We start from the raw sequence: 22603 nt of genomic DNA, 5'->3' as shown, positions 1-22603 counted from the left end.
AAATAGTGCGCTCTTCAAAAAGTTGGCAGCCTTTGGGGCATTTATTGTCCCACAACACTAATCAAATTCTATTTCTCCCGCATTTCCTTTCTTTAACGCTGCGAGACTGGTACTGCCCGGTCAGCAACGGCATGCGCGTTATCATCTTGACATAGCATTTTCGACAAGAAATATAGCGAGCGCAGATGTTTCAAGAAAGGAAATGCAAGCAAGGCAGGTGATTATTTTTGTGGTACAAGAGAAGCCCCAAAGGTTGCAAAGATTTTTAAGAGTGTAGAAGAGAGATGGTGGTAGAATTCGCAGAAAGGAATTGACTTCGAATAATGAATACTTTGATCAGGGAGCGCAGTAGCAGGAAGTATATCTGGAAAACCTTAATAGGTAAAAAAACAAATTTAATAGATGCCATACTCTGTGCCGACCCCAGCATAGTGCAGTACAAGAAAAGCGGGAAAATGCCAGTCAAGAAAGGGGTCACGCCAAACAGACACAATATCTCCAATGATATTCACTGCATGCCGAGAAGTATTCAAGTTATTAGCCTACAGTAATAATTAGAAGTGAGTATCAGCAACGAATATATTAGCAACCTACGATTTGTAGACGAAACTGTTCTGTTAAACAATCCTGGGAACGGAATGCCACAAATTATTGAGTACTTTAGCCAGGAAAGTGTAAGTGTAGGGTTGAAGATTATTAATATGCAGAAGACAAAGGCAGTGTTCAATAGCTGGGCAAGATAAAAACCAGTCAGGGTTGACAGTCAGCCTCTAGAGTCTGTGAAGGAGTACGTTTATCTAGGTAAAATACTCACAGGGGACCCTGATCAAGAGAAAGAAATTTAAGGAATAATAATGCTTTGGAGCGCATACGGCAGGCATTACTAAATCTTGACTGAGGGTTTACCACTGTCGTTAAAAAGAAACGTGTACATTCATTGCTATCTATCGGTGCTAACACTTGAGGAAGAAACTTGGTGGTTAACAAAGATGCAGTTAAGGGCCGTACAGTGAACGATGGAACGAAAAATGTTAGGCGTCACTTTAATTCCGAGAAAGGAAAACAGCGGTGGTGGATTAAAGAGCCAACGGGGGTAGCGAATATTCTAGCTGACATTAAGAGGGGGAAAATTGGATCTGTGCAAACAATGTAATGTCTAGGGAAAATAGGAGGTGATCTATTAGAGCTGTAGAATGTGTGCCAAGAGAAGGGAACCGCAATCGAGGACGGCAGATAATTAGGTGGTGTAATGAAATGAGGAAACTTGCAGGCACAATTTGGAATCAGCTACTGCCAGAAAGGTCTAATTGGTGATCTTTGGGAGAGGCCTTCGTCCTGGGGGGCAGTGGACATGAAGTTATTATAATTATTATTATTATTATTATTATTATTATTATTATTATTATTATTATTATTATTATTATTATTATTATTATTATTATTATTATTATTATTATTATTATTATTATTACGACGACGACGACGACGACATATCTCCTGCAGTATCCTGCTGCATCGCACTGGTACCGTTCACTGCCCCGCCACATACCTTGCCGCGCCTTCTTTACCCTTGTTTACCCCTTTGCGTTACCCTAATTGCAAGCGGGAGTGCTTCGGTACCTATACGCGAGCACTCCGGCTACGTGGTTCGCCCCGTCCCTCGGGGATCGCCAGCGCGCTGCACGCGATGCCGGGTTTCCGGCGCCGGCGCGACGTCTCTCGCCGACGTGAGCGCGCGCGTGCGCGCACACGGACGTGTAAACAAGACGGCCGCGGGCGCGTTTGGCCGTGTCACCTGGGCGCAACGAGCGTCGGGCCGCGCCGACGAGCGCAGCTGCTGTGACAAAAGAGCCGCGGCCATCTGGCACGCGCAACAGCTTCGACTGAAAGCACGGCTCGCGGGCGGCGGACTCCGGCGCTGTCGCCCTCGCCCCGGCTCGCGAGAGAACGTCGTCGAAGGCCCCGAAGGAGGGAGCGAAGAGAAAAAGAAAGACGGCACTGCCTTTCGGCGAAACACGTGACCCCGCGCTATCGTCAGACCCAGTCTTCTCGGTTACGGATTCGTCTAGGCCGCGAATTTGGGCACCAAAGGTGCCTGCTGGGGGATCGTAAACGCCTCGAGACCTTCGCCTATTTGCATGTGCCTGAATGCACGTTTAGCCTGTGCTTAGCGAACGAAGAAGAGAAAGAAAACATTTTACTAGCCCTCCCGCTTTGATCTGTGAGCTCGTCTTAGTGTCCTAATTCGGCGTCATTTCTTTCTGCTTACGTATAGTTTTTCGTTTTCTTATTCGTTCCCTCTTTTATTTCGCCTTTTGACGTGGACGTGCTTGTGCCTGCTATCAAGCTACAGTCGTGTCAGTCACGGGCGTGCCTATGCCTTATTTCGCGTGCGCCCGTTGAAAGCGTTCACATGGGTAAATACGAAACCAAGTATCGTATACATCATAAGTGCAATAACAAAATAAATAAATAAATAAATAAATAAATAAATAAATAAAAGGCTTCAGTTGGCTCTAGCCGTGCAGATGGAGCTACTGTAGGGATTACATCCGTTTCAGCTTTAGCCCCCCCCCCCCCAAAAAAAAAGAAGAGAAACAGAAAAGAAAGCAAGAGAGAGAGAAAGAAAGAGAAATCGGGGAACTGCTTAGAGACGAGGACGAGTCACAATAAACAAACCAATGGATCGGGGCCATGCGCGAATTGATCTACAGGCGAAGCATAACTGAACCAAAGATAAAAATTAAATGCCTTAAGATTAACACGCAAAAGAAGGGAACACGATCTACACGCGTCAATGAAGGCCTGTGGAAAAGTGAGCGGAATGGGTGCAGTATACACAGAAGTGAAAACAGGGCATTTAGATTACTGGCAAAGGGCGGAAGTTTTATGCGATACCCTCCGCGACAGCTCCGACCGCATGTGTGTCCCACTTTTGAAGCCATGTCCGTTCAGCCGACTGCAAGACACCTCTAAATCGAACGTGTGAGTGCACAGAGCTCTGACCTTGGTAAGTTGCTCTCGTGGCAGGATACCACAACAACGGGTAGCCTTTAAGGTAAGGGATGACTATTATCCGTGCTGTATTTACTTAGTGATACCCGCCGTGCTGTCTTGGCGACTGTTGCATGGCGCTGCCATGCACGAGAGCGCGACTTCGATTACAGGCCGTCAGAGGCCGCATTTCGATGGGGGCGAAACGCAGAACTGCTCGTGGGGGTGCCGTGCATTAGGCGTACGTTAAGCAAGGCCAGGTAGTCAAAATTAATCCCGAGTTCCCCACTACGACGTGCCTGATAATCACATCGTGGTTTTGGCACGTAAGACCCCGGAATTTAAACTTCGCTTGATCATGATGCATTAGGTATAGACTTAAACAAGATACGCAAAGGAGCGGTTGGACAAAACGTCGAAGTGTACTAGATTGATTACAGCGCGAAGATGATGATGATTGCCGAGGTTTTCCAGATTGACCATGTCACTGAGGTGATGGTTCAGGTGGCAGCCACTGTGGAAATCAAACATATGAAGTTACATTAGGACGCTTGTATAGTTGCCCCAAAAATGAAATAAAAACGAAAGGAAAGAAAGAAAGGAAACGAAGAAAAGAAAGAAAAGGACACTACAGTGGCTTCAGTCCCAGGAATGTTTGCTTGGCAATCCAAAATCACCTAATTGAAGCCAATTAATTACCATGTTAGTCTGATCGTCCTTCCCCCCACCATAGCTTTCCTTCTTGTATTTATTAATTTATTAGATTTCTTTAATGCATGGTTTTCTTCTGATCGCTTTTTTCCCACTCAAAAATATTACTTTTTAAGCTCAACGTTCCAATTCTTAACACCCTTGTCTTTATACACCTAATTTAACCAGCCGATTACTTTGATTGATAATGGCCAATCCACCACTGTGGGTATACGCCACAGTCATTCAGGGGAACAGCAGCAAAAACGGCTGCGGTAGGCACCACGTCAAGGGGCAGGATTTGCCCAGTGAGCACCTTCAGGGACTAGAAGACTGACAAGTCTCAGCTTTGTTTACCAATCTTTTTTTAAGGAATAGTTTCTTAGTAAATAATATACCAGGCAATATTGAAACGGGGATTACACTTAGGTCGAAGAAAATCAAGATCGTGTATTTATACAACATATAATGGGATAAAGCAGCCAAGCCGACGGCCAGCTTGCGCAGCGCTTCGTTACCACCTCGTCTTCTTCGCGCTCCGTTGTCGCATTCATGCGCAATAGCCGCGTAGCAATATGATTGATAGGAAAACGTCAATATAAACACTTTTATTCTTATTTTAGTATTGCCGGTAATGTTATTACGAAGAAGATAAGTGTGTAGTAATGCAGCAAAAAAGGTACACATTAAAATATAAAAAAGCTGCAGCTGAGTCTTGAATGAATCTACAGTCAGTTAAAGAAATTTTTATAGTTAAATGAAGAAGGCGATAGGGAACGTTAATCTTCCGGCTTCCTTTATGATAATCGCATTCTCTGAAGTCCTGCGTGTCCAATCAAAAGCAGCAGGCCGCCAATTAAACACAATTGTTGCTGTAAGCTGGTGCAGGAACGACGCACCAGCAGGGTTGACGGCCGAGCAGTTTAAGTAACGTACAACTGCAACTGCTGGGCGAGTTGGCATGTGACGAACTAAAACAAATACCAGCCTCATCTATACTATACATACTTTTTTATTTTGCTTATTGAATGACTGTCTAGTAAAAGTGTTTTGAACTTTTCTTGCTTTAATTTATTCATCAACATTACAGATATTTAAAGTTATTACCTTAACGCATATGTAAAATTTATCCGACTCTTCGCCAATTCCCGTGAGTGGGTATATGCCATCAAGCCATCAAGATCATCATTATAATCATCATCAAGTGCACACGAGAAATGCGGTACTAATACCGGTTTGCAGGAACAAGCGCACAGGTGATGTTAGCGTTTACCTGTGTTGTGGATCCTGCACTAGCAGCACAGGGCGTGTTATGTTAACAAAATATTTGGACACGTATTAAAAACATGTTTCCTGCCTGCACCTGACTACACGCTTATGCAAGATTATATGCAGCGTTTTCTTCAAGGCAGATTGCCTTCTAACACGAGAGCCTCTTCCAGTTTGAAAAGTGTCGATAAAGCGTTTCGTATGCTACGTGCTGCACTCCTCAGCCTCCCCCTGTCGCTTTCTTTTTTTTTTTTCAACCACTCACTTTTCCTTCAGTACGGTGCTTCGTCTCAAACACCCAATGACTCCTTCGACAAGTAAAACGCCGGTCTGGTTATATGCGGCCCAGTCCACGTGGCGACAGGCGGTGGGGCTCCTTCGTTCCCCGAGGAGCCGCGTGCAACGTCATCTTCGGGCAGTCTCGACGTGCTTGAGCAAAAGAGCCAAATGACGTTTCTTCCGAGGTGGTGTATGAATTGACAAGTGTGTGCGGTTCGCGGGACTCGGCTCGCCAAGGCCTTTGGGGCGCGGCGCGGGCTGAAGAAGATTTATGCAAAACGCGTGCGCCTGAAGGGCGCAGCTGCACAAGCCCGCGGCTGCTCACTTCGACAGAAGCGCGGCGCGGAGCAGCTGCGTGTCCGTTCGCGCTGCGTGCCGCGTCCACGGCGGGGCGGACGCGGCACCGCTCGGCGCGAGTGGCGGAGTCCGCGACGAGGCGTAAGATTGCGCGCGTCGAAAGAGCGATTCTGCAGACGCGTCGAGGCTGTAGAATCCACACCACATCGATTGCACTCGTACAACATAGGAGAGAGGGGGTGGGGGGGATATGACTGCCGACCTCTAGGCCATCTAGGTGAATGAAGCAGAACGCAATTTATAATTTGTGCAAAATACCATTCCCAGATACATGATATCGAACGGATATGTTGGATCAGGTCACAGAGTAACGCTCCTATACAGCAGCCAATCAGTTGCTGTTTCAAGATGTTCGTTCCGAGTCTGACGACATCGTTTCGCAGAATTTTTATGACAACGCAGTAAAACCGCATCACCACTGCTGGCTCCTTTATTGCTCTGTATGGTTGCCAAAATTTGAGTTAATGTTTTCACGCTTGGAGCGAAACGTGGTAACGCCCGCACGCCTTGATTATTTGTCCTGCAGCCACAGTGGAAGGAGTAGGTGACTGGGAAGGAGCCGTTAAAGAGCGCACTGTAAAATAAAGTTAAAAAAAAGAAGGAAAAGCGGGCATACAAGTGCAGTAGCGTACGGGCTACATATGCTACAGAAGATATTCGGGCTGTTGACACAGTCTCTAAAACTTCTTCGGGATGGTAATAATAATCATAATGAAGGATAGACCTGTCTTCTTACGCACCACAGGAGATCCTTGTCAAGTGATGGTCGCGTCTTGGGGAGCCATGCCAAGCTTGTGGTTTGTTATATAGAGTTTGTTCTACTGTGGTGAATTAAGACGGGCTTCATTTTCTGCTGAACGTAATAAACTGTAAGTCAGCTGTGAAGTTCATATTTCAATTTTTCTGTGTGTCAATTTAGTTAGATTCGCGATCCAGCGCGCTCACTTGGCACCCCCAACTAAAGGCGTTCATTACTTTTTTTTTTGTGCACTAACTCCTTACGACAGAGATCTCCCTCACCTTTCTTTCTTCATATATATGTATATATATTGGCAGTTAAAGCGGTTTGATCAAACTATAATCCATGAGAATTTTGCGACTAAAGAAAGTCCACCGTGTTCTTGCGTTATTCCCTTGCTGTGTCACTTCCCTGTCTAAGACGTATGTTAGCTCGTTGTGCATTTTTTATACAGTTTTGACGAAAAAAAAACCGACGTGCTGACGTGCCGTCCTATCGACCGAGCGCGCTACTGTACAGAGGACAAACAATGGCCTCGTCGTGATATTGAATAAAAACATGCACAGAAGGAGCACCGACAGTATGCGCTGCAGTCGCGGCGGTATACGCGGATTTATCACAGATGACACTCGGTGAGACGAAGCACTATTGCTATAAGCAGCCTTGCAGGACAATCGTGAACGTCGAGTATCACTTTTCGGAAAGTTATCGAGCGAGGGTGCTCGCGTATTCCTTATAAGACACTCGCGTTACAACAGCGTCGGCGCCTATTCTTGGAACAACACCTGTCTTCTCCTACCTAAGGCCGCAGCCTTCCAGTGGAAGCCTTGTAGGCGAGGAAAGTGGGCGTGGGCCGTAAGCATGAATGTTTGAATCCTGACGCACCTGTAGTTCCAGCTGTAATGAGCTTTTTGTTGTGACTTAGGCACCAGGTGTATTGCATGGACTTTATTTGTAGCTATATTCAGCGTCATTAGCAAGAAGGACAAATTCGACTGAGCGCTCGCCTAATACTCTACCCACCTCATTTATACATACCGAACCAATGACCTTGAAAAAAGAATAACGCCAAAGATTTCAGGCTTCTTCATTCAGGCACAGCGTGAATTGGACGAAAAGTTTTGTGCGGAAATGCGGCGGCATTGATGCATTGTGCGGCGTCTACCGCTTCCTGTCAGTGGTTATGCGTGCGTTAACACTAGCCTTATCTTCGCTAGCAGAACGTGACATCCTCGAGCGTCTGTATGTAACGCGTAATAACGGATCCTCGGTTTAGAGCACTATGAACTGTATTCTGAATGCGGGTGGTTTCGAAGAAATATACATCAAGGGCCGAAGAAATTTAGTTATTAAGGTAAGCCATGCGGTACCGGTGGTTCATTTCAAGCATGTGGTGAGACTACGATTGGTATAAGTATGCTTGTGACGGCAAGTAGCAGTTTCTTGAAGCTATTGCAGTACACAAAGAGGTCATAGCATTCTTTTTTTCATACTGAAAACGTTTGGCTCCTTCAGCACCGGGTCCCTGCATCGTGTCCCTGCAGCGCGAGGAAGGAGAAAAGAAGAACAAATAGAAAGAAGTGCGGATCAACGAGGTGTTTGCAGGAACTGACTCTTCATTGCTATAGAAATGTTTCATTTATTATTATTAATAATAATAATAATAATAATAATAATAATAATAATAATAATAATAATAATAATAATAATAATAATAATAATAATAATAATAATAATAATAATAATAATAATAATCTAAACCTTCATCTTAATATGATAAGGGAAGCAAGCAGAAAAGAGTGTAAAGAACAAGCCTGGCTAGCTCTTGCCAGTCCGAATATATGTTATACGCACTTACAAGCATAAAACAGGACACAGCTAGTGGTTCCGCCGTAGCTAGTTTTCCCTTAACTCAGATTTGTGAAAAATCCCTAGATTTTCGTAGACACTTGTGAAATGTAGTTGTTGAGTTTGTCATTACGATTTTTATAATGATAGCTTTTTGTTAGTGGTATGCATATAGACTGCAATTTTTATCGCTAAATTTATCTCTAAGCTCACTTCTTTATGATAAAATAAGGAAATCACCGGACTGAAGCTCAAATTATGTCGCAGTGGAAGTTCTGCCAGCAAGGCAGCCTCCTGCTTGAAGCCATAATAGCAGAAGAAGACGTCAGCACGTTTATACTTTGTTGTTCATATCTTGTCGTGCTCGGCGCTGTCCGTTTACGGCCAGATTTGCCCGCACTGTTTTGGTTGGTGATCCCGCACACGTTTGTTTTCCACGTTACGGATAAGTATTGCATTCAGATTACACAGACATCGGCAGCACAACAGGAGGTACGAACGGTAAAATTTCAGTAGCAGTACTTCGTTGAAGGGCTCAGGTTATCCACACCGACTTGTTTACGGGGGGGGGGGGGGGGGGGGGGGGGGCGAGACGCGTTCACTGCACTGCTAACACGTTCCCGTGTTAATGCGGCGGTTATTTTTCGTGACTGAAACCTAAACACTCCATCACGTTAGCAGCATTTCCGTTTCAATTCCTTAGCGCGAAATTTCTCTAGATTTGTGTACATTTTCTTATTTCCTTAAACAAGGCCTAAGATCTCTATATCTGGGGCAATTTTCCTAGAGTTCTCAGTACTACATACCGCACAGTACGTCACGTCTCCCGTAACATAAATAAAAAAAATAAAAACTACTCACAAAATACAGTTAGGAGCAAATATTTAAAAAAATACTTTTTGCTAGTCGCTCTCATGTATATTTCAATTGTAGCACAAAAATTTTCTAAGTCCTGGAGCTTTCGTTTAATAGCTTCCAATTTGTGCATAGATTGTTTTACAAAATGAAATATGCCATTAATCAGCTTTACGTGTTTTGTGTGTAGTTACTGTTCTCTAGTAATAGCTAAGCTGGGCAAAAAGATATTTTGATTTTTATTTCATTTTAATTGGAATAAACTAAGCGATAGGAATAGATATTATAAACTGTCATCATATTATTATTGACAAAAAAGTTTAGATTACGGATATTCATAGCAAACATTGCCAATGCTTCCAAGTTATTATTGCTGTTATAATTATTATTAGTTGTTCCTGTAGTACATGAAGCTTATTTAAGTTTGTATTCGTAATAATTCATTTTACAAAGTGGCAATAGCTTAGGTGTGAATATAATATTCGGTTGTATATCAGGATTTTAGATTTGGTAGGCAGAATATCTTCGTTAAAGTGAGTTAGTCCTGCAACAGCAGCTAATTTTAGTGCAAAGTAGCTGACGTGACCATCTCGAGTCATCTTATTCAATTCATAGGTGCAATTCAAGTTCCCATTAAACGAAATCTGCTTAACGCATTTTGTTCGTGTAAGCTGTAGTGCAGTTACTGAAGTAAGGGCTCTCAGTCGACTAAAATTACCCAGAAAATCAACGATCGGCTGAAAAGTAAGCTATGACAGAATTTCTGTTGCAAAAAGTGACACTGCAGGTGCCGTGGAGTTCACGCTTAAACCAATTCTAACAAGATAAAACTGTTCGGGCCGTCTTCAACGACACTTTCGCTTGCAAAAATCTTATTGGCTGGCGCATTCAGTTTCCTCATCTGCTCCCGCGCCTGGCTGGTCACTCCTATTCCCGTGCGCAAACGTCTTTGTGAACATGGTTCCAGGCGTGCAAAGACCGCCCTGGAAGGAGCCACGACGAATGATGAAGCAGTCACGCTTCGCGCATATTAAATTTTTCTCGTTATTTGCACTACCAGGTTCTCGATGTCTGGCTCGCACCAATACCTACAAAATGGCGAGAATCGTCTCGCTAGGGTCTTCGTGAACGAACAGAGAGTGGACAAATTCGGTTCTAAACGAAGCAGGCGTAAAAAAAAAATATACGTATATTCTCTGCTACTCTCTCCTAGTATGGTCTTGGGCAATGTCCAGAAAATGTATTCCCGTCTATGATTGTTACTTGAACTTATACGCAGGCGTAGTCCGTAGCATTTGGCGCTGCTTGCAGTAGGCGTTATTGCAAGATAGCCGGCACTGCTACAGCAAGCTTGGTTTGGTTATGGATGGAGAGCGACACACGGAGATACCCTCTTAAATATTATCTTCATAAGGTACACTAAAAAAATGTCGAGTGCTCGCATTTTAAAGGCTATGCGGTGCTTTCGAGTGCGTTCGCTTTCGCGGTGCTGTAAACGTAACGCGAAGCGCAGAAACGACATTTGTAGACAACCGCGTGGCGAAAGTTCAGTCGCTCGCGAACATTGCAGGACAGCTGTGGTTTGCTTGCTTCGTTGTTTTCGTCTCCTTCATTAACCCTAAAAGTCACGACAAAAGTGAACCTACCGCGGCACAGCTCTATAGCTCGCTCCATTCCTGCATGATATGTTGGTACGCATATTTTAATCATGCAGTTCGTATATGCTGTTTTTTTTTTAGCCTTTAGTTTTGCTCAAAAGAAGCATGTAGTTGTGCCAACTAATGATACGTAGAAACGTGCGAGTGCAATAGCTGCATGTGAGATGTAAAAGACAAAAACCATCCACAGTAAACGCAGTGGAACAACTTCATCTTTCTCTTTTGACTTCGTGGGGTGATGAAGAGCCGACAGACACCATCCATAGATTGTTGGATACCCCAAAGCAGAGCGCCCACTTCATTTTGCTTAATCATGATGTGCCATGACAGTTGTTGTTCATATACGCGGAATAGCTCAGATATCCCTCCTGAGTGAGGCAGTTATGGGCGTCTACTGAACGGGCGTTCTTTTACATTTAGCTGCGAAATTGGGCCCCTCTGCCACAGCAACTTGGCTTGCACTGTTTAAGATTGACTGTGGTTAAAAAGCACGACAACCGAAAAGCGAATGATGGCATAGGACGAGCACTCGCTGACAACAATTTATCCAAAAAAAATCACTTGTTCGTATTGAACCATTTTAACAAATTGCGAAATTAAGCCTGCGCTGAGGTTGCCAACCAAGAGCGATTGGACACCCTGATAATTTCGTAGGTTAGTTCACTGGTAGCAAAGAACTACTGCCTTTTGTTGACAGCCTCTGCGCCGTCAGTACTTAGATTCATTTTATCCTGCAGCATATATACGTGCTTGAGCTTTTCCTGCAATATGGTTTGTTATAAAATCATGAAATCAGTTCATTTGTATGAGGTACTTAATTAAATAAATTCTGGGGTTTTAAGTATCAAAACCGCCAAATAGCGATATGTCAAAGAAACAACTATAATAACCACTGAATTCGCCTAAAGAGTCTGCTGAAGACTAGCATCTTGCAAAATTTGAGCGGGACGGAGTCTGAGCTTTAGCCAAAGTAACTGCTCAGTTGCTTCCAGTAATTAAATATCCCGGCGCGAAAGACATGAGACATCGCTTGGATACATTTTCGCGTGTCACACACACAAGACTATTGATAAATAGGGAAATGAAATTATTTTCCTCGCGCGTGGCCTAACCAGCTCGGGTGGAAGTGGTTCGCAGTAGTTCGCAGGTCCTCGTACATCAGCTGCCGGATGAGTGGTGATGGCAGGACTGCATGGAGGGCGAACGCGAACTACAGGATCTTGGACAGGGTCTCTATATTGTCTCGCACGGTATACGCTGTGCGCGTGCGAATGTTCATGCGGAGGGTGTTGTTCTGTGCAGTATAGCAGAATTGTACTCGGAAGGCCTTCTTTGTAAGTGGTGGATACACGTACGGTGCCAAGGCGTGCGCGGTAGCTTACACGCGGCCCCCCCGCGCTGGCTGCAGTGGCGTTTCAGCTTGGCGTCTTTGAGCAGAAGCTGAGCGGAGGCCGACCTCGTGCGCAGAACGCCGCCGACGACGAGCTGGAGTCCCAGGCCAGCGATCATGGTCTCGTGATGGGGCCCGTCCAGAACCAGGCGCCCTTGTTCTTCCGCGACGGAAAGCGAAGGATCGGTGAGTGTCGACGAGGTCCTGCAGCATGCAACCGTCGCCGTCCCGATTGCAGCTGGCGCCGGCAGTCGCGGCACGTTCACCAGTAATTTAACCCAGCACTACCCCGCATCCCAGTCCTTTGCGTCAAAATTGTTGCGTATCCAATTCCTGCCCGACATTTCATATCTTTATTGTGCGGCGGATGGCACGGGGCAACGTAGACAGGGTTAATCAGAGCTACATATAGAAATTAATGAGGGTCGAGGGCCTTGTTACAGTGCCATCAGCACGAAAAGTGAAAATCCAGTGGCCATGATTTTGCATGTTAATTAATTTTGTTTTGGTGCGAAATAAACCAATGGAAACTTATTAATCAGATAGAACATTTATGGTTGTTAGTTTCTGGCCCACACAAGTGTCCCCATTCGCTCCTCTTTGTGTGCATTTTCTGCTGCTTCCCCTTTCCCTCCGAATGCACACTTCAGCTATACATTGTTTGCCAGTTCACAGGTCACTTTAACTTTATAATACTAATTCCAAGCGGAAATCTCCTGGACCCGTTTTCGGTCGAAACTGCCACGCGCGCAGGATGACGTCCTCTCTCCCTCTCGATTGCAGACTACGTGCTGGTGTACGAGGACAGCGAAGGAGCACGACTGGGCAAACACGATGAGTGGCGGTCCACCTTCATGGCCAACCTGCGGCAGGCCGGACTCGACATGGAGGAGGTGGGTGCTGAAAGTGGAGCAGATCGAGGCATCGCTGAGACACGAGAGGGTTAATCTTGCAATCTTAAGAAGATAAATCTACACGTGCTGTATAGGTTATGAGTCGTAAGCAAAATGGCGGCAGATCTGCCACTCTGCCCATGTGCGCCTCTGCCTCCTTTAAAGGCAAAATCAGGGTAATAAGGTGCGCACGACGTTTATGATGTTAATGTCCTGGAACAGCTGTGATTGCGGCGCACGCAGAAGTTTCAAAATTTTTGCCAACTGCTTACTATTACATTCGACCATAAAAATATACGGGACAGGGCTTCCAAAGAAAATGTGAATTTCTGCTGGGTTAAGGCGTGGCGCTCGTAATTCGAAGTATAGAAGTACGCGTTGCAAATCCTACTGCACGTTACGCTCTGCACACCGCAACTTTTACGAGGCTGTTTGTACCCACGCATCGGGTGGGAATGGGGCTTTTTCACCAATTCCGTGTCCCGTAATCTTTTGTGGACGACTGCGTATATGCACGCAATTTGGCCTTGAGATGCTAGGCAGCGCCGATGAATGCGTTTTGAAAATCCATGGAAACGCGCGAGAACAGTGTTTGGAGAGAATGAAACGTGGTCTCAAAGACACGAAAGGTTAGTTGAATGGCCTCTCCGTATAGCTCTTCATGGATTCGCGTGCGTGCATTGTGGCATGCTGTGACGGCCAGCGCGACGTTCTGCGCGCGCAGGAGCTGGTGGAGGGCGACAACAAGTCGACGCACTTCATCAAGCTCTCGGTGCCGTGGCCCGTGCTGCTCCGCTACGCCGAGGAGCTCTGCCTCCGCGCCCCGCTGCAGGTGGGAACAGCGGCGCTGTCTCTGTGCGCGCGTAGACGCACAAGCGCACGCGCACTAGTTGGAAGGACGAACGGCGGCAGCAGTTGTTCCTCTCCCTTGCCAGAGATGAGAGCAGGCATAAAGTACTCAGCCTTACGCTCGCATGCTTGTGGCCCGAGTGAAAGTGACACGACTGTCTTCCCTCCAGGCGAAAGCCTTCATTTGATCCGATGAACTTCTGCAGCGCTTGTCGCTTTCACTCCGGCATAAGGTTTACGCTCGTTGTCCTATATATAAATTCATTATTGTGTCTTGCATAAGCGGTTTACTTAATTCTTCTGCAACATTGTAAGAGGGTTCGAAAATAATTTTGGAGTTAGCTTACAGGTGACAACTAGTCAACTGTAGACACTAAAACGTCCACGGCCTACGTAACAATGCATACTGTATAGAATAGCCGTGGTAGGCGATGCAAGTGTTTTACTAAGGCGATGTAACATTGTTACGCAACCGATCAGCGCATAATAAGGTTGATGAGTGTCCTTTTGATAATGTTTAGATTGCTGATTTGCCTGCACTTCAATAGATCGCGCCTCTACAACATATGCGGAAGTGTTTGCGATTACCCTCGCAATACAAGAGGGCTGGATGCGAAAAGCTCCGTTAACAATAAGCACAGACTCATATAAAGCTTGCAGAAGCTATCTAAGGAGCAAAATTCGAGCACAGGTGCTCCGAATACTTGTCGCGACTGGATGGGACCCCACGGTTGAATAGATCCAAACTGTGACCCATGGGCACTGGGGCACGAGGGCGTCACCGGGAACCTGCACGCGGAAGAGGTAGCTCGAGACTTTACAAATGACCGAGCCACTCCGGACTCTGCAATAGAGGACCCTACACCCCTAGACCCTTGCTACACTGTAAAAATGTTTACGCCCTTGCCGTTAGAGCTTTACAAATATAGAAAAATCTATCCATCCCAGCACGGCTAACTCAAAGTTGCCGAGGCAGCCATGTTGCGAAGATTACAGACGAGCACCTACATATAGAGACATGTATCCGTGGTGTGGTGCAACACCAACACTCTTTCACATTACATGGGAGTGTGCAGAACACGAAGAACACGAAACAAACGGCACACGGAACAAATGGCAGGCGCTGCTGTCTAGCCTGGCCCTGAAAGGTCAGCTACGACTAATCCAGCCAGCTGAACAGATGGCCCGTGCCAGTGGGACGTTGGAATAGGGGCACCACCCAGCCGCACAAACTCCGTTTTTCACTCCCCTACTTCCTCTGAGTGACTGATGTAGGATCCCATTTGGTTTCTGTATATAATAAAGTGTTTCTACTACTACTAATACTACTACTACGTTGCTAGTCAATAGAATACTGTTTGAGAGAGATAGGCATTTATTTCATAAATCCTGAAGAAATTTGCCTTGCGACATGCCTAGCATGCTACACCGGACCGACAGCATGAAAAATGAAGGGTTCGGATCTTGCTGTAACCGAGTTAGCTTAACATGGATAACAATCGAGGGGCGAATAATTACACTCATGACGTTCTAATATGCGGCCTCGCAGACAGCCCACACGTCAATAAAATAATGGTTATAATAATAACACGCAGTGATTATTAGACATAGCAGCTTTAGCTTAATAGTGTTGTTATCACTGCGATCGTTTTATCAAGATAGTCTATCTAAACTTCCTAAACTTTCTAAAAGATCATATATATATATATATATATATATATATATATATATATATATATATACTGCAGAAAGTTTGCCTGAACCTCTCACGACCATTTCCTTTTGATTTGTCGGAAACGATCAGTTGCTTTCTCTATAACTCTGCTTAGAAAGTGATCGCGATGTGCTCTACGATGCGCTTCGGTGGCTACTTACTATGACGCGACTTGCGCCGTGTATGTGTGCACACAAACTTGCTCGCACGCAGGCACACCCAAATCCGAGCGTCAACTGGTCGGCGGGTGTGCTGGCGGCGCTACGCATCCCAAACATTATGGAGGCAGACGTTCCCAACAAGCCGCTCGACTATTACACCTGTACCTTCAAGCGCTCCAAGTTGGACAGGTGCGCTACATATCATTTGTGTCGGCCGGCAAGTCTTTTAACCTAACGATTACATGAAGGCGGCTTGTATAGTTTGCACAAAGCAGCTTGCGCCTTAAAACTTCGTCTTTCCTCTTCTTCGCAGTCTTCTTCGCCTCCTTTTCTAGCCACATGTGTAACGTTCCCATTTGTAGGATTACTGCTTCTTGTGAAGATTTGTGCCCGACAAATCTTGCTTCTGTGCCTCCGTCGGCATCTTGGCTTTCACACAGATAGTGCCCTAGCTGCTACCCTTTTTACATACTATAACCACGAAGAAGCACAATAAATGAGGTAAAAAGGCGATCAATTTCAGCAAAGCTTCAAGTTCGATCGTTCGATAACCCTACAAAGAACAAACGTGATATGTTGCCTACAGTAAAAGAACAGCAAAAATGTTGTCTGATGTTGTAGCCGTCTCATCTTACGTGTTTAGGCGCGCCACATTTTCCCGTATTTTATGTTCATGTCTCAAAAAAGAAAACGCTAAAGGTTTGAGGCGTGGTCTCTCGCACGAACCTGATTCAAACTATGCTCAAATAGCTTAATATAACGCTCGCTCTGCCCTGACACATAGCCGTACTTTGTGCTGGAGCGCAGGTTTCTGGGCAGCGACAACCAGGATGAGTACTTCACGGTGACGCAGCGGGTGTGCGTGGCCTACGAGATCCTGCAGACGGCGCGCTACGGAGCGCGTCGCAAGGCGCAGATTGGCATCGACCGACTCATCGAGGAAGGAGTCTACACCGCCGCATTCCCTTTGCACGAGGTACGCGTACGACTTCATACGTAGGCGGCTGTACGGCGGCGATTGCTATAGAAGCATGCTGGCGGCGCATGTTTTGCAATCCCTGTCGTTTCCTGTGGAAAACACCGGGAAGGCGAGAGATGGAAAATCTTTTGCCATTTCTTTTCAGTTCTGCATACAGCCTGGCCGCTAGCACATCTTCGGTCGTTGTCTCAACCACCCGCCTTACCCCTCTCCCCTTTAGAAGAACCCTTCCCATATATACTGTGCCGAGGAAAGCATATGTCGCTTTGAAAAAGACAAGTCCACTTGTCGAAACGTTGGCTACCGCTTTTACCTTGTTCTTGTTTTGCTCTTTCGTTTTGTATGCCGTTTTAATGATATTATGCTATAAGTTTGCTTTCTTCTTCATTTCACTTTCTTTTTATTTCGCTCGATCTCCCTGTGTGTTCTTGCTTGTGCATCGATCATGTCTATACGGATAGAGGTTAAGATGTTTTTCAGCATTCGTCCAGCCCGGTGTTTGTCCAGCCCGGTGCTCGCGCATATTTTCTACGTACCGTCAACATATAGATACGTGTGTGTAGGTGCACACTATATAGTGTTCTATAGTGATATCTCTCGAAGTACGCTTTTGTTTCTTGTGTGCGAGTTTCGGCCAGGTGAATCCTGCGCATTGTCGTTGTTGGATGAATCATTCTTGCGCATTCTTTCTCTCTTCAGTAGCGTGCATGCAAAAAGTGTGTTCATTTGCATGCTCGATCATGCGTTCCTTTTGCCCGCATCCACACACGAGAAAAGTGAACTTTGGTCACGTAGCTAGCACTTTAATATCGCCCAGCAATAATGAGGTAAGTGGACATTGTGGGAAAGGAGAAGAACCGAAAGGAAGTACCTGCAACTCAGAAAGAACACGATGTGCTTCAAAGAGTTTTGCGTATAGCTTCCTCGCCGCAGAAATCAAAATAGGGCGAAAATTGAGCGCATCTGCCATGGAAAGTGTGTCTCCTTCGAGATTCCTCAAATTTTTTAAAAGCTGACAAAGAACTATTATATTATGCAATCGCTGGCCGTGTCTAAATATCTGCCATGTGAAATTGAAGGTCTGCTGTTTAGTGTGGGTTGTTTTGAACATCCAATCCACTCGATTCTGGTCCATATTCTTACATCGTCCTGTCACAAAATTTTACGAGGCGCAGAATGGTTGTCTGAAATCTCTTGGTAACTCTGATAACCATTTGGGTAATCTCAGCGTGCGTGGTGAACGGTAGCAAGGTGTTGACACGGCCGCGTATGGCGTGGAGATGTCGCGCAATGACGCTAAGCGTAACACACGCGGCAACGCGCATAATGAGCTTGCCTCTGTCACTGCTCCTCCCGCATAAGCGTGTGAAACGGCTATGCGTGGCTGGAGGTCTCGAGCAGCACCGACCACAGATACCGTCAGTCATAACTTGTTTCGAATGGCGTCGGCGCGATAGCAGTGCATATGCCAAAAAGACTGAACACGTGCTATAAGCTTAAAAATAAGTGCGTCTTTGCCCATAAACGGTTTTATGCCTTCCTTGTGCTGATTCTGCAAACGAATGTCGGGATGTGGCTAAGTGCCTGACGCAATATCACACGGGAAAACCATCTTGCGAATGCCATCATTTGAACAGACACGCCCTTTGCGCATGCACTAGTGCTGCCTGTGAATCGCGCGTAACGAAGGTACATTTGTGTTTCCTTAGATGCGCTCGCCACAATGAGAGCATTTATTTGAGTGTTGTGCTTTGTGTATGTTACGTATCCGTGTTGTGAACTGTGCACACCATTTCAATTTTCATCGGATCCGCCTGGAGTAGCATGCTAGGCATGCCGCCCGTCTTCGGGATCTATTAAACCTCTCTTTCATCCTTCGAAACAATCATCATAAACGTATGATAATTTTAGCCAGAATTGTCTGAAACAAGGTAGTCTCCAGTTCTCGGAAAAAAATTTTCTCTCGTTTTACATTAACAGTGACTGGCGTACGTTACCGTGGCTAAAGCTCTGTAGTAACTCACTGGTGCCTCCATAGGGCGACTACCGAAAACCTGCGGGCAACGTACCACCGTCTATGTGGAACCGGCGTCAAGTGTTGTACGAGTACTGGGCGCGCTGGTCGTGCTGGTACAAGTGCCAGCCGCTGGACCACATCCGAGAGTACTTCGGCGAAAAGATTGGCATCTACTTCGCCTGGCTCGGTGAGTGTGGGATGCTTATTCAGTATATGTCCCCGTCCCGAAATTACTTCTCGACCCTGCAAATAGGTGAGAACTCGCACGTTCCCCCGAGCATTGCAAAAGAGAAATGCTTTTCGACCATCTATCTCTCTACCGCTGTTAAGTGCATTAAATTAAAAAAAAGAAGCTGTATTGAATGGAAGCAGACTCGGGTAACGTGAACAATCCCATCACACTGAGACCACTTTATATACATTGAGCACACGTAAAAGGGGCCCATTGCTCTTTTGGATGCTTGCTGATATTTACGTTGCACATGAAGCAACGAATTTCATGCTACTGACTTGCAAAGTGTTCTGAAAAGCTAAAATGCTATATAGTAAGATAACGTTGTGCGTTAACTTATCCTCCCGAAGGCGCGCTTCTCCACATCAAAATTTATGTGGCAAAGTCCAACTTACTGAAAAAACTTGTTGCGTATGCTCTAGTGCATGCAGCGTTCACTTACGCATACTAGTGGGTTCTTTAACCTTCATTCGCACGTTTATCATCTGTCCGCAGGGTTCTACACTGGCTGGCTACTGCCTGCTGCCGCCATGGGTTTTCTCGTGTTTCTTTACGGTATCTTCACCATAAGCAACGATGGCCCCACGTAAGCGTCTCGTTTTGCTAATTCGACAGAAAATAATATTCCTCAGCACTTATCGATTATTGTAACCTGCTTAGACTGTATAACAACAGGAATGCGTTAAACACTGCCAGAGTTAACAAGTTAATTTTATATTCTGTCTTCACTACTGCTGTTAACTCTGTGGATCTTTTTTTTTTTTCTTCCAGAGATTACCAGTGTCTTATACAATTGTCACAACTGTACTTTCAAGCGCACTTTATTTTTTCTTTAATCTCCCTCTCTTTCCATGTTTGTGAATTTTTTAAAATCTTTCTGTATCTCCTTACCCTTTCCCCAGTGCAAGGTTGCAAACTGGATATCTATCTTCCGGCTAACCTCCCTGCCTTTCGCGTCTCATTTATCTCTCTATTTTCAAGCGTGCTCGAGCTGATGCTGATCCAACTCAGTGAAGATAGTGCACTGCCACATATCATTTTAAAACGCGCTCGACTTTTATCCTCCTACACCTGCTCACGCTCCTCCAGTCGGAAAGACTATCTATCGCATTGCGACGCCTGGACGATCGGCCGTTGTGTGTGCAGGTGCTATTTGAAGACCGTCCTCATCGCTCGTCGGCCCACAAAGCTATGGAGGCACTTTTGTCATGCTTGATGGTGACTGGTCTATGTGAGCGCCTGCGACTCGCTGAGGCCCTCCGCGTGTGTGTGCGCGAGCTAACCGGGGCTTTCTTCACCCCTCTCCATCCCTCCCTCTCTTACCGTTTCCTCTTTTTGATATACAGAGTAGGGTAGCCAACAAGACACATTTCTGTTTAACATCCCTGCCTTTTCTTCTTTTTTTCCTCCTGCGCCTCCACCCAGTGCAGGGTAACCTACCGGACTCGGTCTGGTTAACCTGCATGCCTTTCCCTTATCACTTCTCTTTTGCTTCGACTAAAATCTATTTCCGTGAATATCGAAGCTGCCAGTGTCGCAAGGGTATTTTTTCAAGTGTGTTGGTAGGTCGTGCTGTGTGCGCGAGTTTAAGCTTTTCGTCTGTTACCAGAACAGAGCTCTCGGTCTTCGGCGGGCGTAGGCATGGTGCCGCACTGAGTACGTTGGACATTTAGCCGACCTCGTCATCGTCGTTGTCTCCAGATGTGAAGTGCTTGCACCTCTACCTACAGGAGCTCGTTCTTGACCACACACTTCACTTACTTTATATAGAAACCCCTGCTGGCACATATCAGTCCATCCGTCCACGTAATTCGACTTCTCCACAAGCATGGCAACGCAGAGAAGCCTCTTAACAAATTGGGGGCACTAGAGGGAAGTGTCAAGCTAAACAAGCCTATAAATTACACATTTTAAATATGTCACATGCAAATGGGTTTCTTTAATAAGATGGGCAAGTGTTCAAAGTATTAGCAACACGTCGCAGTGGCGCTAGTCGTGTTTGTTGTTATTGTCTTTTCTTTTTTAATCATTCGTTAAATCTAGATTTTCTATTTAGGAAGTATATGTGTTAATCTCTGCGCATGCTGAAGTGCCCATATTGCTTACTTTTTTATTCAGTACTTTTTAAACACATATTGCTGTTTTCCTTATAAGTGAAACGAAGCAATTGCAATGCACGCTGCTTTCTATATTTCAGATTGTATCCAGGTTTACCCTATAACTACCTCACCAAAAGTAATGTTTTTGTTTTGCAGATTAACTAAAGGTCGCTAGCGATACAGCCTTCAAATTTCCGAAACACCTCACTGTGATGTCGTAAGCAGCGGAAACGTGTGACTGCTTAAATTTTTATAGACTTAGAAAAAGTAAATACAAGGTGCATTCGCATTCAGAACTAGAGGAAAAGTCAACCTTGCAGCTTTTGTGGACTTCTGCTTTTATGACTCCCCCCCCCATCCCCCCCTTCTATTAATGATTATCCCTCCCTTCTTCCGTCAAGCGAAAGCGCTGAAGTCCCAAAAGGTTTATCGGACCGTCTAGCTTGATTTAACGTTCGCCCTTAGTGTTTCTTCAAGCCATCGTTCCGTGGTCTCCCTTCCGTTTGCAAACCATAAAATTCAATTCTGTTTCTCAAGTCGACATCTAGCAGAATCAATTCCATTTGCAAGACGGACACCTGCTGTGATAACATGCACGGCGAACAGTGCAAACTACAGGAGCGCCCTCCTGATGAGTGGTGAGCAGGGCTCTACTTTTCGGGAGACGAACACCTCGAACAGAATAAAGGCGCTCACACTCACAGTGCATGACTTGAACCTCTCCCTTTTCTTTATTTACTTTTTTGTTCTTTTGATCTTGTTTTAATGGAAGTGCTCTGGGTCAGCGAACCGCCAATCTGTGCGGTCAAACTGCCAGCCTTCTGCATCGAAACGTATTTTACGAAAAAGTAGTCCTTCTGGCTTGGCTTCCAAACGGACTCCGTTAAAGCAACGTCCATTTAAGAAACGGGAAGTTAGGTGGAAGGACGGCAGAGCAGCCCGCTATGTTGCAAGCGCTGCCAGAATAGTTTCTCCTTGAATAATTTCCCCCACTATTCCCATCTGCTAACATCAGTAAGCCAGCTAGCGTCGAAACAGCAGGCTGCCATTCGACGACCTTTCTTGAAACCGCAGGAACGAGGTATGCAACAGCGAAAAGAAGTACCGAATGTGCCCGCGCTGTGACGAGAAGTACGGCTGCGACTACTGGTACATCAGCGACAACTGCATCTTCACCAAGATCACTTACCTGTTCGATCACCCGGGTACCGTCTTCTACGCCATCTTCGTCTCCTTCTGGGGTCAGTCTTCCACCCGTGGGCTCTTTTCTAGTCATGCAATTCCAACTGTGCCTGTACGGCATGAGCCCAATATATAACTGAACTTTTATATAATGCAGCCGTCAACAAAGAGCACGATAAGAAATGATATTGCACTGAATATACTTCCACTGATAGACAGATCTCACAACCCGCCGCTTAGTGGCTATGGTGTTGGGCCACGACGGCCGCATTTCGATGGGGGTGAATTGTGAAAACACCCGCGTAGGTGTTAGGTGCACGTTAAAGAATGCCAGGTGGTCCGAAGTATTCCGGAGTCCTCCACAATGGCGTGCCTCCTAATCAGATCATGGTTTCGGC

General features: G+C 45.7%; 1 protein-coding gene across 7 annotated transcripts in view; it reads left to right on the top strand.

The window, feature by feature from the left end:
• Window positions 1-22603, top strand: part of LOC135898538 (anoctamin-7-like) — a 117270-nt gene that overhangs the window by 65162 nt on the left and 29505 nt on the right. For 6 of the 7 annotated variants that reach the window (XM_065427539.2, XM_070534594.1, XM_065427540.1 and 3 more), the window contains 8 exons: window positions 12157-12265; window positions 12863-12972; window positions 13697-13804; window positions 15749-15885; window positions 16504-16672; window positions 18714-18879; window positions 19420-19510; window positions 22098-22264. In XM_065427539.2, coding sequence (XP_065283611.1) covers window positions 12157-12265; window positions 12863-12972; window positions 13697-13804; window positions 15749-15885; window positions 16504-16672; window positions 18714-18879; window positions 19420-19510; window positions 22098-22264 — 1057 coding nt within the window. Of the gene's footprint in view, window positions 1-12097; window positions 12266-12862; window positions 12973-13696; window positions 13805-15748; window positions 15886-16503; window positions 16673-18713; window positions 18880-19419; window positions 19511-22097; window positions 22265-22603 lie in introns of all 7 variants that reach the window. The other variant, XM_065427544.1, reaches the window with a different exon arrangement.

The sequence above is a fragment of the Dermacentor albipictus genome, chromosome 2 (genome assembly GCF_038994185.2).
Source record: "Dermacentor albipictus isolate Rhodes 1998 colony chromosome 2, USDA_Dalb.pri_finalv2, whole genome shotgun sequence".
Taxonomy (NCBI): domain Eukaryota; kingdom Metazoa; phylum Arthropoda; class Arachnida; order Ixodida; family Ixodidae; genus Dermacentor; species Dermacentor albipictus.
Note: the sequence above shows the minus strand (reverse complement) of the source record. Positions and strands in the feature narration are given on the sequence as shown.